At 47.5% G+C, this 19,947-nt stretch overlaps 1 protein-coding gene across 1 annotated transcript; it reads left to right on the top strand.

Annotated features, from left to right (window-relative positions):
• Positions 1–737: 737 nt before the first annotated feature.
• On the top strand, positions 738–19,397 carry LOC147712868 (gastricsin-like). Its single transcript, XM_086923531.1, has 9 exons — positions 738–894; positions 6,666–6,822; positions 7,123–7,240; positions 7,864–7,982; positions 10,280–10,479; positions 16,357–16,464; positions 16,889–17,036; positions 17,741–17,839; positions 19,024–19,397. Exons 1-9 carry the CDS (start codon positions 839–841, stop codon positions 19,174–19,176), a joined length of 1,158 nt encoding a protein of 385 aa, XP_086779657.1. The 5' UTR covers positions 738–838; the 3' UTR covers positions 19,177–19,397.
• The last annotated feature ends 550 nt before the right edge of the window (positions 19,398–19,947 follow it).

The following is a 19,947-nucleotide window of genomic DNA, read 5'->3' as shown; positions in this document are numbered from 1 at the left end:
CTACTGTTTTGTAAGACACTGTTCAGTTGTAGATCCATCCATCTACTTTAGGGAACGATTGTAACAGCAATCCCTAATACACTGCCATATTACTATGTCCAGCTTCATTCCTGAATAAAGACTCTTACATTGTTTTGTATCCAGATCTGTGGAAATTGACAAAACCTGTGTGGCTAATAGTTCATAAAGATTTATTTTGTAGTTTTCAAAGCATTTGGCTGGCAATAATAACCAAGAAAAGTGTGATGTTTTGACGGTGTTCACTTTAAAATAAAGCTAAAGTACTGGATAATTGAGGCACTCATTTCTACTTTGTAACCTACATCTCAACCTCCTCAGTTTATTCATGCAAAGAATTGCTTTCCTGCCAACATTTGATTTCAAGCAAAGGCTCAGTGGAAGACGTGGCCACACTGAGGCAAACACCTTACAAACATTTCTCCTGCGACTCGATAATTTGATCCGACCTTGCTGTAAAGGTCACACGCAAGGAATCAAGATTCTGGTTTTGTTGAGGTTTTGATAACCCTGTTTTTTTATCTCGACCCCTGGCCTGCTTCTCCCTGTGAACCAAGTGGCTAATCTCAGCTCCAATCCCTGTCAATAGCCCATTTAGCTGAAATGGAAACGGGCTCATAGCCATTATGAACCAACAGCAAAGCGGGAAGGACACAGCAGAATGTTGCATGGGGAGAGGCGCTATGCGGGGCGGGAGCAGCGAAAGGACGCTGGGCATTGGTGTGTATAAAACAGGGACGCTACCCTCATGGAACCGTGTCCATTCTTTAGAGAGGATCAAAGTGTTTCCTTCAGAAATCCGTGAGAAGCGTCGGGCACCATGAAGTGGCTAATACTTGCCATGGCCTGCCTCCAGCTCTCAGAGGGTCTGGTAAGGTGAGTAGTGCAACTGTGGGTGGAGAGCGCCTTTACCCCTAGGCTGTACTATCCTTGTGAAGGGAACCTTTATGACTATGACCTGTGTTGGTCATGAGTGGTGATAACCTTATTGTAACTCTGAGAAAGCACAGGCAAGGTTACATTTGGGTCATTTAGGTTGAAACCCTAGGAACACATATGCCAAAAAGTGACGCAATCCGGCGCAGCAAATAAAGTTAGTAAATTGCATTGCATCAAAGGAAGAAAGCAGTGCATTGCCATATCTACGATATGGTGCTGTTTCTCTCTCCCCCTGCACTTGCTCACTTGTGGCTTCCTTGCGGCACTCACACATCCTTGCACCGTGGTGCAATGATGTGTGTGTGATGTTTTGCATAGATTTTGTGCTGGAAAGTTACCCTTACAGTACAAAATACTAATCCTAGACACCTAGTTTAATACTTTTCAAAGTTTGTATGTGTGCTGTACAGTGGACAGGTGGACCGGCTGCAATTTTTTAAATAATTGCACTGCCCGGATTAACGTACATACTACAGAACAGTGAATATATGCACTACCACAGACTTTCTTCTGAATGCTAAATAGATTACTAAGATTCCTGCCATGGTTAGACGGCCCATAATGAATAGCACTCCCAACACTACAACGCAGGGTATACGATGAGGGTATAGCTCTTCAGAATATTCAAAAATAGTATGAGGCAGTCCAAGTAAGTGTAGTGAACGAATGGGCATATGCCCCACTGGATGACCCTGCATTTAGACGAGGCCGAGAAGCGATGGGTGATAAAGGTTACATCCACATTCTCTATCCACATCTTCTATCCCCATAGAAGCCCATGTTCACACCAGAACATGGGATTCTATGTAAATTCACAAGGGCATATTATCAAGCCCATTATCGCCGCTTTAGCTTTAGTTTTCTGCCGCTAAAGCGGCGATAATTTTGACACAGTTTCTTGATAATATGCCCCTGGGTCCATCGAATATACTACCGGGTTTCGGAATGTGAAACATGATTGACCTCTCTTCACAATAGGACATAAGGGATGCAAATGGTATAGTACCATTCAACCACCTCAGAGAGGAATATGACATGGCACCCACGTAATATTTAAATATCTGTAATTGCGCCACACGATGCGAGAAAGGATTCCTCAGGAGAGGATCCCCGCCCTGGAAAGACGGTTACTAGTTGGATATATGAACACAAGAGAAATGTCCCAACGTACAGTACATTGATGAGAAACACATTCGGTGAACTGGATTAATTGCAGTCACACTGGCACATAGATATATTGGAGCTAAAGGAGGATGACTGGAGGGAGGGGCTGCAACTCCCACGGGAAGTAGCAATAAAATTTGTTTCTGCATAATCCAACCAGAAATATTACACAGGATAAATGATACCAGAGTAAATCTACACAACATAGACAGGCTGGGAAGGATAAGTGTCTACACGCCCATGGTGAAAAGGGCTCATTCATATTCATGCTATGGGATTGCCCGAAACTCCAACCATTATGGGATGGGTTACAGAAAAGACAAGAGGATGCAGTGGGCACATGGATAGATGGACAGAAACCCTTAGTGCTCCTGGGAATATGAGGAAACTCAGATAGTACATCCTCAACACATCCACAAATGCAGGATTAGTTTAGAAAAACGAATATAATCCATGCTAAATAAAACTGGTATACAAGGATGGAGGATAGCCCAAGAAGTTTGGGAAAATATGGGATGGTTGGTGCACTGAAGATTAGGATGCGGATATAACAGGAAGTAATACCTGGACTGCTGAAGGAATGGAGGACACCTGAACTAAACCAAGACTTAACAGGGACAGATTGAAGACACTAGTCTGCTCAGAAAAGATAATTAGAGTTGGCAAGATCTAACCTTATAGGAATAGGTATGAAGGTGGTATTCTCACCAGGGTGGTCGCGGGGTGGGCCGGGGTGGAAAGGGATTTGAACTTGCAGGTCTTGTGTTAAACATTTATTTTTCTGTTTTTGTTGCATTCGTATACAAACTCAATAAAATAGTATATACAAAAACCTCTCTCAGCCAGTGTTAGCTGACAGAGATTGTTGTCAATATCCACGGGTGGGGTATGGGAATGTCCATGTCCCACCCATGAAATGCTCCTTGCAAGGATGAGCTGAGGCAGAAAATAGGTGTGGACGCTGAAGTGAAAGGGACTCCTATTGAAGAATCAGATAGCTAAAAAAGTGGCTCATATTTACAAATTGGGACAGTTTTGAACTTGTAAAGACAACTTTGTATGGGTGTTTTGCATGGTATGAGAGACAGCATGCATCTGTGTTTTTTGCAGGCAATGTTTTTGGTTATAATAGGGAAATCAAAAGTACAAATTGACCCATCAGACCATAACACAGGCCCACAAACAGTCAAAAACAGACCTTACACTGACCTATCAGACCAGCCATTTAAGCACATCCAGATTGCCATATAGGTCATTCTGACCCTGACCCTCCTGACGCAAAGTAGTGCACCGTACCACATAGCACTATTTTGTGTTTCTATCCAGCGTAAAACTAGAAAGAAAATTTAGACACAACACTTTGCACTGGTTTGCACTGGTTTCTGATGCAAACTTGACACAAAGTGTTAATAAATCCGAGTCATATTATTGTTCAAAATTGGCCTGATTTGGTCACAATAGCGTTTTCCTCTGCCGCTGCTGCCCCCGTGGCCCTTCCCCCCAGCACCACCAACGCGACTGGCCCAATCTAGCTCCCCTCCCAACTCTCGCCTCCCAGCTGTCCAGCCCTCCCTGACCCCTACTTAATGGCGCCCGCTGCCCACGTCCGCTGTGCAAACGCAGGCAGTGGGCGCGCCATAGGCAAACCCGTCTGCGACCCGACCGCGAACATCGCCAGGAACCCTGGGCCTCCTCAACGCCAGCGCTACGACCCAGCGGCACTCCATGCTCTCAACCCAGGATGCAACAACAACTGCAAGTTAACATCACGAGGCAACATCCATAGACCCTTCAGCTGTCACCGCTGCCGGCACACCTGCAGCACCGCCAAGACCACGGACCTGGCGCAACCCACCCGCAAGACCTCAACCCAACCGGAGACCCTGCAATTCATCCTCCTCAACGTCCGATCCCTTCACAAACACGCCACCGAAATCTGGGACCTCCTCGAGAGCACCAACCCAGACGTAGCGTTCTTCACCAAAACATGGACCAACACCACCTTGGGACCAGACATCGCCATTGCCATTCCCCAAGGATACGAGATCTCCAGGAAGGACCGCCCCACCCGCCTGGGAGGAGGAAACGCCATTGTCCAGAAATCTAACGTCCACCTGAGCACACTCCCTGACGAGCCCACAGACCTGATGGAACACCTTCACTTCAAGATACTGGCCAGCCCTACCACCACCCTCTGAGGAACCCTCATCTAGCGACCCCCTGAACCCCCCGGACCTTTAGGCAACTCCATCACGGACATCATCTCCCCGCATGACATCGTGTCCACCAACTACACCCTACTGGGAGACCTCAACTTCCACCTCGACAAAAAACTGGACCCCAGCACCACATCCCTCCTGGACAACCTCAACAACATTGGACTCCGCCAGATCATGACCGAACCCACACACTCAGCAGGACAAACCTGCGACCCCCTCTTCACAACAGGTAACTCCATCACCTTCAGCCACACCACCGAACTCCCATGGACTGACCATCCATGCGTCCACTTCACCCTCAGAACACCCACCATCCACAGACACCTGCTCCCACAAAAAAACTGGACCAGAATCACAGGCGACCAGCTAACCTCATCACTCAGCAACTCCACCCCAATCATCACATTAAACGACGACCCCAACCCTGCAGCCCGAACCCTGCACAGATGGATCTCCGACAGCGCCATCACCATAGCCCCCCTCAAGAAAAACAACAACACCCACCCCAAGAAAGCCAGATGGTTTACCACCAAACTTCGAGAGTCCAGGCGTACTTGCCGCCGCCTCAAAAAGGCCAGGAGGAACACCAAATCCACAGAAGCCTACAACAAATTCAGAGCCGCCACCAACGCCCACCACCAACTCATCAGAAAGACTAGGCAAAAAGTGATTAAAACAGAATCTCCCCTCACGCACACAACAGCACTCTTCAACATCATCAAGGTGTTCACCCAACCCACCAGCGAATCCACCGACATCCCTCCCTCACAAGACCTCTGCGACAAACTCAGCACCTTTTTCCACCCCAAAATCAAGAGCATCTTCGACAACTTCGACGAAGGTAACCAACACACTGAACCCTCACCAACCACCCGACACCCTGAAGCCAGCGATCGACAACTGGACAGCCCTCACCACCGAAGTCCTACTGAAGACGATGAAGTCAATCCATTCTGGGGCCCCCACGGACCCCTGCCCCCACCACATTTTCAACAGAGCCGAAACACCATTGCACCCATGCTCTGCCACACCATCAACTGCTCCCTAGCAACCGCCTCGTTCCCCGACGACTGGAAACACGCCAAGGTCAACCCCCTCCTGAAGAAACCCTCGGCAGACCCCACCGACCTAAAAAACTACAGACCCATCTCCCTGCTCCCATTCCCAGCGAACGTCATCGAGAAAGCTATCAACAGCCAACCAGCCACATTAATCAAAGAGCACAACATTCTCGACTCCTCCCAATCCAGCTTCAGAAAAGACCACAGTAGGGAAACCGTACTCCTCGCTGCAACAGATGACATCTGCACCCTACTGGACAAAGGAGAAACGGCAGCCCTCATCCTCCTTGACCTCTCAGCAGTGTTCCACACAGTCTCTCACCGCACTCTAATACGCAGACTCCACGGCGTAGGGATACAAGACAAGACCTCAACTGGATCTACTCCGTGCTCTCCGGCAGAACCCAGCGGGTCAGACTCCCCCCTTTCCTCTATGACCCTACAACTACCACCTGCAGAGTCCCCCAGGGGTCCTCCCTCAGCCCTAACCTCTTCAACATCTTCATGGCTTCGCTCACCCCCATCGTCAGAACCTACTGACTCAACATTGTGTCATAGACAGACAACACCCAACTCATCCTCTCCCTATCCAACAAACCCAATACCGCCAGACTCAATTTTAGAGAAGGCATGGAAGCCATCGCCAAATGGATGAAAAACAGCTGCCTACAACTAAACACCAACAAGACAGAAGTACTCATCATGGGGCCAAACCCAGACGCATGGAACGATACCTGGTGGCCCCCCGCCCTTGGAAACCCACCCACCCCCACGGACCACACACGCAACCTAGGAATCATCCTGGACTCCAAGCTCAAAATGGACCGCCAGATCAACTCTGTCTCGTCCTCCTGTTTCCACACCCTCCGCCTCCTACGTAAGACCTTCATATGAATCTCCCTCAAACACAGAAAGACCGTCACTCACGCCCTGGTCACTAGCCGACTCGACTATGGCAACGCTTCTGGAGGTTGTTCTGCATTGGTTAAGCACCTGATAGTGATGAAATGACCAAGCTTGACATTGGTCTATAGTTTTTGTTGGATGTGGTGTTTGACTCCATCTAAAGATGAAAGTATCCATTTAAGGTTATCCAAACTGAGTGGGAAATATTTGTAGTAGAAGTTGGAGCATGGGAGGCAGCAGGTAAGGAACAGGAATCAACAAAACTGCTGATATAAATTGTTCCTTGATTCCAGCCTGGAGAAGAAGCAGAACGGTGCTCCGACATGATGATTACCTTAATCCTTTATCATCCTTGCAGGGTCCCTTTGATGAAGCACAAGTCCATCCGTGAGAACATGAAGGACCACGGAGTCCTGGATGAGTTAACCAAGACCCACCGGAGAGATCCAGCAGCCAAGTACAGCTTCAACCAAGGGAGCAACTTTGCTGTTGCCTATGAGCCCATGTACCTGGACGTGAGTGCTACCAATCCCTCTGTTGTGTCATCTTAGAACTTAACAAAGAGTGCCAGACTGTGTGCCCCAGCATCAAACAATGTCCTCTTGGACTAGGACAGAGTTCTGCATTTTTTAAAGAGTACATATTTGTGTGATTTATTACAAATCATGTCTGTGTGTTCTTAATGAATCTCAAAAGAACTCTGTATCTAAAAGATGTTGCATTTCTTCTTGTGCTATCGGTAGTGGTACTTGACTGTGTGAAATGTGTTCTTTGTATGTGAGCACAGAGCATAATATCATTGTCTTCTCCTCTAGACTTACTATTTTGGTGAGATCAGCATCGGGACCCCCCCTCAAAACTTCCTGGTTGCCTTCGACACTGGATCTTCGAATCTTTGGGTAGCCTCTACATATTGCCAGAGCCAGGCATGCAGTGAGTATAGACTAATGTCATCCCAGGTCATGGCATACAACTCAAGAGATGCAGACATAGGGAAAGCGAGGCCAATATGATTTATTAGATTATGAATATAAAATTACTTCAGGGAACGACCTTCATGGCTTGTACTAAGGTATAGGGGTCGGTTATCATGAGAAGTTTGCTCTTACACAGTAGTCAGAGGAGTAATCGATGATGCTTGGCTGTAAAGTGCCATTAGTGTGGTTGGTAAAGATGAGGCTTCCATAACAGAATCCGAAATTGTCATAGGCTGAGAGACAGCAACAACTTGGTAGCTGAAGTCTTTTCTGAAAGACATAAGCAAGATGTCCATGCACTTTCTTTTGCGCTTTATTAAAGGATGCTTGCCTCCTGTACATCGATCCTAAGCAGGAACAGTCTAGGTATCAGTTTACGGAACTCAAGGAAATGTGTTCTTTCATTTTAATACTTGTACTGGGTAACTGTAAATAGCTCAGATCCCTTTTGATTTGGATCATATTGTTCCAATGGCTGTTCAAGTAGATCCGTCACCTTAGAAGTAGTAGCCTGGGCGCCTCACTTATCGCGATGTATGTATGCCGAAGGTCACCTTTCCTCTGTCTTCTTTGCTCCAGCCAACCACCCGCTCTTCAATCCCAGTCAGTCTTCCACCTACACCAGCAACAACCAGCAGTTCTCCATGTGGTATGGCAGCGGCAGCATGACTGGGATCCTGGGCTACGACACTGTGACGGTGAGAACAGTCCGTATACTAATTCCTCAGGATGTGCAAGGGCCAGTCATTGCTGGTGTTAAACCACACTCTTAAAGAAGATAATATCTCACCCTCAGACCACCAGCAGTGACCATGAGAGCATGGCTAGACAGGCAGCTACCTAAAGATCTGAGAGAGTCAGGCACTATTGGTGTGGTTAACCATAGTCAAAGAATACTTTGGGGCATATTATCAAGGGGGTTTATCTCCGCTTTTTTGGCTTTAAAAGCCAAGAAAGCGGAGATAAAATTATCTCCCTTTTACCTAGCTGCCGCTAACACCAGTTAGCAACAGCTAGTAGGAGATAGCGACCATCTTGGGCCCCACTTTGCATGTCAGAGAAATTTATCACTAATGACATGCAAAGTGGGCGTGCCAAGATGTTAGCGACTGGAAACAGTCGCTAACATCGCTATCTCCTATTACCAACTTTTGGAGATATTCGCACTAAGCGCGAATATCTCCAAAATCTAACACCTGCCCTGAGCAGTTCTTAGCCATGTTATCCAATGGGAGGTGGATAACATGGCTAAGAGCATTAGCTCGGTAATGCATGAATATCGCTGACTTTTCAGAGATATTCATGCATTGCGGCCGATTTTTATCGCATTTGCGATAAACCTTGGTAATACCAAGGTTTATCTGCGATAAAAAATCGCCGCAGGTCGGCGATAAAGTTTTGTCTCTAACCAAGCAATAGTGATAATTATCGCTATTGCTTGGTAATATGCCCCTCTGTTTTATACAACTTGTTAGGCCTACTCAGCACCCCTGAAATTCTAAATAATGTTTCTACCTTACTCTTCTAAATAGCATACTATTCCAAAACTGGCTGCTGTATACTGGAACATGTACAATGCCCACCAATGCCTTCCTATTACCCTGTCAAGTCAGAGCTATCACAGAGGTGTAAAACAATCCTTATCCTGACTGGAACTAACTCTGAAAGAGCAGTGCGTACAAATCTGTAAAATTGTATAGTATAGAAACTGAATATGATTTTTAGCCAAATAAGTAATGATTGACATTGGTGACGTGGGTCTTTGGAAGCCCATATGTTTCTATGGGAAGGTCGGTTCTGTGCCACCTTTATAGTAACTGAAACTCACTCTCAGTGGGACAGAAAAGCAATGTCTACTTAAAAATGGATAGCACTTCCATGAGCACAGATTGGGAAAAAACTTCCATTTCCGCCCATTCTATCCACTGCCACCTTCTTTCCACCAAAATATACATGATTTCCTGTGTCAGAATTTACCACGAATCTTGTGAAAGAGACAACCTGCCTATAGGAAACTGTGAGAAGCCTTGAAAGCCAGGATTCTCTCTAAGGTTAGCAGAGGTGCGGTGGAGCGGAATGCCAGACAGGTGACTGGCTCTACCACAGCGCTAAGCTCTTACGGAGTCAGCAGACTCTCTTAACTCAAGCGCCAACTCAGTGATGAGCCCAAAGACTGGAACCTGGTCTGGGGTTGCTTGTGTTCCATTCAGAGGAGTCTGGACCATCCCTTACTGAGTAGAGCCCAGCCTGATTTACATACAGATAGTGCTAGTCTGTAATAGTGTGGATGAGTTAAAAAATGATGGGCTGGAGTGCTGCCCAATGTGACTACCAGCGTCTGTGGATAAACAAAGAATCCCACCCACCATGTATTGTGCTAAGCGGAGGTGCTCTTTATTGCCACGTTGCGCACTACATGTCCCTCTCATTACATGTTACTCTTGTTATTTTTGGCTTTTGTTATATATTATACTTAGGGCTCGCAATTTTATGCATTTTTTTAAAACAATTCTGTCAGTATTTATCCATATTTCTTTTTTTGGTCATCTTATTAGTATTTATACATATTTATTTTGCGTGTGAGAATAAATGGAGTCGCAAAATAGTATATTTCCACATTTATCTATCTGATGAACATACATTTAAACTTTGATACCTTTCATGTTTTAGCAAATTAAGCAGGCAAATATAACAAAACACCAGACCCACAGATAAGTATCAGCATTATACTACAAATATATGTTCACATATGCCTTTATTTGAGGCAATTTCATCTTGCATTTTAACTCCCCATGCTGTCTATTTGCTCAACTGTTGGCCTGGAATTCACGAAACACAACATAGAGAGTGACTGGCAAGAAACACAATTTTCAGTATTTTTCTGCGTTTAAAAAAATGCAGGCAAGAATTACGTTGTTTTCTGCCTCTATTTATCTTTAAATATGAGTAAAAATGGAAAACTGGGAGCCTTAATTCTGCTCTGTAATCCCTGCAGGTGCAAGGCTTGGCCATCACCAATCAGGAGCTGGGCCTCAGTGTGACTGAGCCCAGCTCATTCTTCTACTACTCAAAGTTTGATGGGATCTTCGGCATGGCCTACCAGACCCTGTCTGCAGAGGGCACCACCACTGCTGTGCAGGGCCTGATGCAGCAGAACCTAGTCACTGAGCCCGTCTTCAGCTTCTACTTGACGAGGTAAGGGGGCCCAGGGGCACCTCTCTATGACAATGTTAAAGACTGGTTCATTAAGGCCTTTCACATGTTCCGCATCTGCCGCATAATATACAGATTAAAAAAAACATATTTCTAGATCACGGGTACTCACAAACTTTCTCACAGGGGCCAAATTTACGGTGTGGTTTGTGGCCAAGGGCAGCACTGGTGGGGGTGGAGTCAGAGAAAAAAAAATAACTGACCATGAGGTTGAACACAGGCCCCTGGAATGGACGCCTTCGTCTACCGAGCCACCAGACCCGGCATACACTTCTCTCACACTTTCTATCTCTGTCTCCCTCTCTCTGTCTCCTTCTCCCTCTCTCTCTCTCTCTCCGCCTCCCTCTCTCTCTTTGTCTCCCTCTCTCTCTCTGTCTCCCTCTCTCTCTGTCTCTCTCTCTCTCTCTCTCCATCTCCCTCTCTCTCCGTCTCCCTCGCTCTCCCTCTCCGTCTCCCTCCGTCTGTCTCCCTCCGTCTGTCTTCCCCTGTCTGTCTCCCTCCGCCTGTCTCCCTCCACCTGTCTCCCTTCGTCTGTCTCCCTCTGTCTGTCTCCCTCTGTCTGTCTCCCTCTCTGTCCCCTGACTCCCTCCCTCTGTCTCCCTCTGCCTCCCTCTGTCTCCTTCCACCTCCCTCTGTCTCCCTCCCTCTCCCTCCCTCTGTCTCCCTCTCTGTGTCCCTCCGTCTCCCTCTCTGTCTCCCTCCGTCTTCCTCTCTGTCTCCCTCCGTCTCTGTCTCTACCTCTCTGTCTCTCTGCCTCTCTATCTCTGCCTCTGTCTATCGCTGCCTCTGTCTGTCTCTGCCTCTGTCCCTGTCTGTCCCTGTCTGTCTCTGTCTGTCCCTGTCCCCCTCCCTCTGTCTCCCTCTCCGTCTCTCTGTCTCTGTCTCTAACTCTGTCCCTGCCTCTGTCTATGTCTGTCTCTGCCTCTATCTGTCTATGTCTGTCTCTATCTGTCCCTGCCTAGATCTGTCCATGCCTCTATCTCTGTCTCTAGCTCTGTCTCTAGCTCTATTGCTCTCTACCTCTGTCTGTCACTACCTACATCTGTCTCTGCCTCTGTCCCTGCCTCTATCGGTCTCTGCCTCGGTCAGTCTGTCCCGGTCTCTGCCTCTATCTAGCTCTGTCTGCCCCTGCCTCTATCTGTCTCTGCCTCTATCTGTCTGTGCATCTGTCAGTCTGTCCATGTCTCTATCTGCCCCTGCCTCTATCTGTCTCTGTCTCTGTATATCTCTATCTGCCCCTGCCTCTATTAGTCTCTGTCTCTATATGTCTCTGCCCCTATCTGTCTCTGCCCCTATCTGTCTCTGCCCCTGTCTGTCTCTGTCCCTGCCTGTCTGTGGCCCTGTCTATATCTGCCTTTGTCTGTCTCTGCCCCTGTCCGTCTCTGCCCCTGTCCGTCTCTGCCTCTGTCTGTCTCTGCCTCTGTCTGTCTCTGCCTCTGTCTGTCCCTGTCTGTCTCTGTCTATCTGTCTGTTTCTATCTCTAACTGTCTGTTTCTGTCTCTATCTGTCTGTTTCTGTCTCTATCTGTCTCTGCCCCTATCTGTCTGTGCCCCTATCTGTCTCTGCCTCTATCTGTCTCTGCCTCTGTCAGTCTGCGTCTTTCTGTCTCTGCGCCTATCTATCTCTGCCCCTATCTGTTGCTGCCCCTATCTACCTCTGTCTCTATCTGCCCCTGCCTCTGTCTGTCTCTGCCTCTGTCTGTCTGTCCCTGTCTGCCTCTGTCTCCTCCTCTCTGTCTCCTCCTCTCTGTCTCTCTGCCTCTCTATCTCTGCCTCTGTCTATCGCTGCCTCTGTCTGTCTCTGCCTCTGTCCCTGTCTGTCCCTGTCTGTCTCTGTCTGTCCCTGTCCCCCTCCCTCTGTCTCCCTCTCCGTCTCTCTGTCCCTGTCTCTATCTCTGTCCCTGCCTCTGTCTATGTCTGTCTCCATCTGTCTATGTCTGTCTCTATCTGTCCCTGCCTAGATCTGTCCATGCCTCTATCTCTGTCTCTAGCTCTTCCTCTAGCTCTATCGCTCTCTACCTCTGTCTGTCACTACCTACATCTGTCTCTGCCTCTGTCCCTGCCTCTATCGGTCTCTGCCTCGGTCAGTCTGTCCCGGTCTCTGCCTCTATCTAGCTCTGTCTGCCCCTGCCTCTATCTGTCTCTGCCTCTATCTGTCTGTGCATCTGTCAGTCTGTCCATGTCTCTATCTGCCCCTGCCTCTATCTGTCTCTGTCTCTGTATGTCTCTATCTGCCCCTGCCTCTATCAGTCTCTGTCTCTATATGTCTCTGCCCCTATCTGTCTCTGCCCCTATCTGTCTCTGCCCCTATCTGTCTCTGCCCCTGTCTGTCTCTGTCCCTGCCTGTCTCTTCCCCTGTCTATATCTGCCTTTGTCTGTCTCTGCCCCTGTCCGTCTCTGCCCCTGTCCGTCTCTGCCTCTGTCTGTCTCTGCCTCTGCCTGTCCCTGCCTCTGTCTGTCTCTGCCTCTGTCTGTCCCTGTCTGTCTCGGTCTATCTGTCTGTTTCTATCTCTAACTGTCTGTTTCTGTCTCTATCTGTCTGTTTCTGTCTCTATCTGTCTCTGCCCCTATCTGCCTGTGCCCCTATCTGTCTCTGCCTCTATCTGTCTCTGCCTCTGTCAGTCTGCGCCTTTCTGTCTCTGCGCCTATCTATCTCTGCCCCTATCTGTTGCTGCCCCTATCTACCTCTGTCTCTATCTGCCCCTGCCTCTGTCTGTCTCTGCCTCTGTCTGTCTGTCCCTGTCTGCCTCCGTCTATCTGTCTGTTTCTGTCTCTATCTGTCTCTGCCCTATCTGTCTCTGCCTCTGTCTCTGCCTCTATCTGTCTCTGCCAGTCTGCCCCTATCTGTCTCTGCCCCTATCTGCCCCTGTCTCTATCTGCCCCTGTCTCTATCTGTCTCTGCCCCTGTCTGTCTCTGCCCCTGTCTGTCTCTGTGTCTTTTGCAGTGCACACGTCCCCCTCACCAGCAAAGAGACAGCCCCCCCCACTTCCCCCTCTGTAATGTAAAAGCCAGCTTGTTTTCTCTGTGAATGTGCTGCTTAGCAGGGTTTGTGTCCCACCACTGGGCCTGGATCCACAGCTGTCACAGGCTTTAATTCTGACTCTCACCCCCGAGCAGTCAGATCAAAGTCCCCCTTTGGAGCCAGTCACCGAGTACTTCACAGGTATTCAGGTATTAAAAGACCATTTAATTGTTAATGAGGCCTTGTATTTGACCTCTTCTTAGCGCCCCTGAATCTCCGCTGCGATTATGCCAGGAATCGCCCCGCCCCCATAAATCAGCAACCAGCGGTGTTTGCAGATACTTAAAAAAAAAAAAATAACACATGTACAGGAAGGCTTGCCCGGCCACTGGCGGCCCGCGGGCCGTACTATGAGTACCCATGTTCTAGATCATCTATATTCTAAGGAAAATCGAAGGTTACACAGATAGATTGTTGTGACAAGCATATCCCTAGGCCCCTGCGATATGCATAGTAGTAGCAAATGTAAATCTCTTCTTTCCTTATAATACAAAATAATAACAATGATATTTTGCAAATGATCTAAAAACACCAGGGGGCATATATATCAATCACGGCGTTAAAATTATCGCCGCTTTTTGCGGCAGAAAACTGCTGCTAAAGCGGCGATAATCGGCTTGATAATATGCCCTTGATAATTTCAATAGAAGCCCATGTTGACACCAGAACATGGGCTTTATTGGAATTCCCAAGGGCATATTATCAAGCCCATTATCGCTGCTTTAGCAGCTGTTTTCTGCCGCTAAAGCAGCAATAATTTTAACGCCGGTTTCTTGATTATATGCACCTAGATGTATCAGCAGCATGACTGGTCATACGCGTTTATTTGACTCTCCATCAGAGCTGTGTATTTGTTCTAGTAGACCAATGTGAACACTTAGAGGTCAGTTAGAGTTTGGCAGGTCGGGTCATCAGACAAAGAAAATCAAATTCCCTGTCCACCAATTCCATGGTTCAGCTGCTCATCAAGAGGTGGGAGCACAGCGGTGTTTCTGATGCGGAGCCTCAGATGGCTTGGCAGTTGGAAAACTCAGATCTGATGGCCCATAAGCAGGGCTTCATTTGTGAAAGTAAGATTACCGGTGCCTAAACTCTGATCAGCTCTGCAATTAAATGTCAGCTTGCGGAACACGAGGCTGGCAGTTTTAAAACCACCTCATATCCAGGGCCACTGCAACTATGCGGCAGGAGAGGCACAAATTATGAGGCAGGGGTGGCCAAATAATGCGGCAAGCAAATGCAAATTATGCTTCTTAATTCAGCATATTTTCTGACAGTATTAGTTCACAATTTTCCCATTTTTACTAGGCCTGGGCGGTGAACTCCGCTTTCTTCGCAGTTTGCGAAGTTTCCTGCACTTTGCGCTCCATGGAGCACGTTCGCAGAGCAGAGTTTTTTCCTCGCTCGCCAACGTTAAGTTGGCGTGCTCGAGCAAGGAAAATCCAACGCTAGACCACCTTCCAGCGAGATTTCTCAACGCAGGCAGTTACGGATGGTCATAATCGCTAGCATTGAGAAACCATCCGGTCGCGCTGAGGAAGCTGCCGCTCAAGTAGAAAATCTATTTGAGTGCCAGACGGAAGCAGCGCCCTCTTGTGGTGCAAATGGTGTAATTTGTGCTAAAAATCAAAGCGAACGGCGTGACCTAACACACTCCTCATAGCGTGGCAGACTTTTTTTGGTCACTTTGCGGAGTTCCACATTGCAGAAGTCTGTGAACTCTGCCCTGGCCCGATTTTTACACTTGTTAACATTGTCTGGGCATAAGTTGCAACTCGTCACTACGAGTTTAACTCTCACAAATAGCCATACGCAACAGAAGGTTGAACAGTCAAACATTACAAAGGACCTTCTGCTGCACAGTGTGTTGCTGTGTTTTTAGCAAACTTTGAACCATTTGAGCTAGAGTTATTCATTTGGGGGGGGGGGGGTGTAAACTCTTCAGATTATGCAGCAAATGAAGCATTATGTGACAAATGCTGGAGATCCAAAATATGCGAAATTGGCGCAGCCCCACAATTGCATAATTCCAGTGGCCCTGCTCATACCTCTTTAATCCACTACATTTACTCCCTCTTGTTTTAACTCACCCCTGTAGGTCCCTGCGTTTTCCTTTTGTGATGGTTTTGCAGTCTTTCCCTTTCTCCATTTTTCCATTCTGTGTAATTTCCCTTTCTTGCTCCGTAAAGATGCAGAAAAACCAAGTGCTGGTTCACAAAAATAAGTGCTGGTGACTCCCACCGACTCAAATGAAGCATTGTGCACAAGCCACGGGATTGTCAGAGTGAGGGTCACCCTGGCTTTTATATCACTGGAGGTTTCTCTGTCTGGGACTGCTTGGCACGGGGCAGAAACATCAATGGTCCAATAATGGAACGAGAAAATTCCCTGCATGTCAGGGCCAGTGATCTTTTTTTTTTAACTCCTGCTTTAGGAATTTTTTTGGACAAACAAAAACCTTTTACTTACTTTTGCTAATAGTAAATAACACTTGCAAATCTTAACAGAAGCATTATAAAACATGTCATGCATTGGATGTCTGCGGTACAGAGGAGAATCAGCTCTACACTGCTCTACCCTAAAATGGAAAACTTCACAACACCACATCAACACAACTGTACACACATGCTTGCGTGTGCACACATCTACTTACACATCATTGCACATACATATACAGCAGACACACATGCACACATGCAGAGGTAGACACAAATACTAACAGAATCATTGATAGTGGCACGCACACTGGCACCCACCCTTGCATGTAACTAACCTGGACTTGTGTAGATTGCGGCATAGGCAGTGATTCTTGCATTTTGCATCCCCTGTGTCCGCAGCCAATCAGGAGAGGTCATCCTTGGTGGCATTGACACCAGCCTTTTCACCGGTCAGATCTACTGGGCTCCTGTCACTCAAGAGATTTACTGGCAGATCGGAATTGAAGGGTAGGTCCTTCTCCTCTCGCGAACTATGCACATCTGCCTTAGTTGAAGTTTTCCTCTCTACATCTGGTACCAGAAATCCACAATGGAAGATGTTTTCTAGAAAGAGATGGTTAATACCCTTGCTAATGGTGGTACCAGGTCGCTCCCAATACAGTCATCATCCTAATTCCTGTATCCTTCCCACAACATCCTCAGTACTGCTGTTCATACTATTCCTGGCTCAACATGCCTATTTCACAGTCACATTTCTGCAAGATCATTGGAGAGGTGAAGAGCATGAACTCCCCTCCGTTCTTCTCCCATGAGCCTTTCCCTGGGTCACTAACAATAACATTTTTGTGTAAATGTGGTGTGGTGACTCTCAGGAACTCCACACTCAACACTTATAGTACATGGTAAACCCTTTGATTCCATCTTCCCTCAGGTTCTCCATCGGTGGCCAAGAGAGCGGATGGTGCAGCCAGGGGTGCCAGGCCATCGTGGACACCGGGACCCCACTGCTCACAGTCCCAAAGCAGTACATTGGATCCTTGGTGCAGTCCTTGGGAGGACAGCAAACTCAAAGCGGACAGGTATGCCATCCAACTGTGCCAGGCAGGACAGGCGGTAGCATCTTTTAACAGTACTCTTAACCACGGGAGTGCATACATTCATAAGGTTTGCCAGCAGACCAGTATGTCAGAAATCATTGTCACTTGAATGCTTTACATGCATTTCTTCTTCTTTGTGGACCCATGAGATTTGAGACCCTATGGGGGTGTTGTCTAGAATAAATCGAGTAAATGTAAATGTAAATTGATACTTGTATAGCGCAATACTCACCCGCAAGGGTCTCAAGGCGCTTGTACGAATACTGCTGTGGAACCCATCCTGGCTTTCCCTGTGAGGCGTCCACTCCTGGGCACCCCCAAGGTGGAGGCCAGGCATCCTTAGCGTTGTGGGGGCCGTTATGGAGATTAAGCTAGCTATTGCCCAGAGTTGCAGAGTGGGACTCCATGATTGGAATAGGCACCGAGGCGAGAATTATCAGGTCCGTGGAATTTTTGAGCCCAAGACCCACCGAGGCGGGGAATTGAACCCTGGTCCCGAGCTAGACCTCTGCATCAGGGTCTGCCGCTCTAATCATTGAGCCACACTACAAATGTTGGAAAGGCAGAGGGGGCTCATTAAAAATGAACTGATGGCAGGAGGGGTGTAAAGCAATTTCAGAGGACATTCAAAGGTGAACCCGCCTGGCTCTTAGATGGAAACTGAATTTCCACTTTTCCATTTGCAGTATGCGGTGAACTGTGACAACGTGCAGAACCTTCCATCGCTCACTTTTACCATCAACGGTGCCACCTTCCCAGTCCCGCCGTCTGCCTACATCCTGCAGGTAAGCCTGAGCTAGGACTTTCATGGTTAGAGAGTCCTCGCCCTACTCCCTGCAGCAAAGCGACGTTTGATCCATGCCATAAAGTTCTATTTGCTGCAGATGGACCAGATATGCGATGCTCAATTGTCAGAACATGTTTGAAACGACAATCTACATTTTGTTGTAGTCTTGAAAAGGGTTTTATGAACTGGTTTTGAGTTTTTGTGTTTCGTGCGAACCCTTGTACTTCAGGGGTGCTCCTGCCCTGCCAGCATCACAATGTCCCCACTCTCTTTAAATTCAGGGGAAGCACTTGGTTTCAGACCAAGAAGCCTCAGCTAACTCTGCCATTGATAGCCTCTGACATGTTGGCTTGTTCTCCCCAGGGGCTTCCGGTAATTGCAATTGTTACCGCTGTCATATAGAGGGTGGGGCAACCGTCACTAGATTTCCGCGCCCGAGTCTACGATGCGCAGCAATATGGTCCTGGGCGGGAAGATCGCTCAATGGCCCTCATGCACGTTCCTTCCTATTGCAGGTGGTGATTGTAGGTTTTTAAGCGGAGTTTACTTGTGAAAAAAGTGTTTGCCGAGCAGGTGCATCAAAAATGGCAACTTCGGTGATATCAATGGAGCACCTACAGTGGCCGCTTCACTGAGTACCAGGACCAGAGACATTTTATGACGAGGGCAAATTGGGCATTGCCCAGGGGCCCCACCTTCAAAGGGCCCCCTTGGAAAGCGATCTTTCTCTCTATCTCATGTGTCTATTTATCAATCTCAACCATTAAGGGATTATTCAATATTGTCTGGCATAATAGGGCCGGATTTAGCAGAAAATGGATAATACAATTCAAATGCGTTTCAAACAGGGGCCCCTGTACTATGTCTTGCTCGGGGCCACGGAAATCTTCAAGATGGCACTGCCAGGGAACTTCTAAAAATGGATGCAATCCAGTGTCAGGCAAGCTGAAACCATACTCACCATAGACCATGCGGGCCAGGAGTCCATCCGCTACACTCTAAATCTGGCAATAAGTGTCCCAGCGTATAATCAGGGCAGCCAAGATACAAGGATAGCCCTGGGCTGTCTCTTGGTAGCTAGATGACCTCTGCAAATTCTCTTCAAAATCAGACGCTATGCGGCCATTGATTGTTACTACAGTTTCTCCATCATGACTCTGACTCCTCTTGTTTCCCTTGCAGATCAATGGTAACTGCATCATTGGGGTGGAGTCCACATACCTGCCCGCTCGAAATGGCCAGCCGCTCTGGATCCTGGGCGATGTCTTCCTCCGTCAGTACTACTCCGTCTATGACTTTGGCAACAACCGAGTGGGCCTGGCTGCGATGGCTTAAAACCATCTGAATTCTTATTGCTGCTGTGTTGAATCAGAATATACTTAGGCTCCAGCAGATACACGAACCCATACATTTTACAGGCAGTCACTGATCTGTTGAAAGTCTAGCACTGTGGCCCTTTGATGGAGTTGGATAGTATAAGAGACCAAGGCTGGTGTTCATCAGAAACGCGTATATGTGAGACACTTGCTGTTTGGACAAATAAATGTTATAGGACACAGCAAATGAGTGACCATCTTTTCTTTAAATGGTGAAGTTCTGTGTATATTGTAAGATATGTATATAAAGTTCTTTCACCTTGCATGACCCTCAGTCAAAGTTGCCTAGAGTGGTGATTCTTCAGGTGGAAAATATGAGTGGGAAAGTGCCTGGAATTTGTGAAAAACAAGAGGTAAATGACCCGGAGTTCTACATCTTTCATTCCTCAAACCCATAATGGCCAGTTAATGTGGTGTTAACCCATCCAAGATTACTAACACAGGGCCCAGTATTACCACCTCTTTTAAACAGCCAACTCAGAATGAACGCCATGGCTCCAGAACACACAAATGATTCTGTTATCTCTGAAGGGCCTATTTACAAGCCGGTTTGCATTGCTTTTATATCAAGCAACGTGGTGCAAGAGTGACACAAACCTTAAGTTAGATTTAGGACACAATACATGGCCACGTTGCGTGGCCTGGGTGGCTTCATAAATTTGGACTAATGCAATGCAGCACAAATTGATGCAATTCTTTACTCTGCCCTGGGAAGGCACTCCATGGGCGT

This window comes from Lissotriton vulgaris, chromosome 5 (genome assembly GCF_964263255.1).
Source record: "Lissotriton vulgaris chromosome 5, aLisVul1.2, whole genome shotgun sequence".
Classification (NCBI taxonomy): domain Eukaryota; kingdom Metazoa; phylum Chordata; class Amphibia; order Caudata; family Salamandridae; genus Lissotriton; species Lissotriton vulgaris.
Note: the sequence above shows the minus strand (reverse complement) of the source record. Positions and strands in the feature narration are given on the sequence as shown.

Excerpts from the sequence above, each read along its gene's own strand:
- LOC147712868 (XM_086923531.1), top strand. The coding sequence starts at position 839 with ATGAAGTGGCTAATACTTGCCATGGCCTGCCTCCAGCTCTCAGAGGGT. Across the intron at positions 7,983-10,279 it reads TGGGCTACGACACTGTGACG|GTGCAAGGCTTGGCCATCAC; the intron begins GTGAGAACAGTC and ends TAATCCCTGCAG. Across the intron at positions 10,480-16,356 it reads TTCAGCTTCTACTTGACGAG|CCAATCAGGAGAGGTCATCC; the intron begins GTAAGGGGGCCC and ends CTGTGTCCGCAG.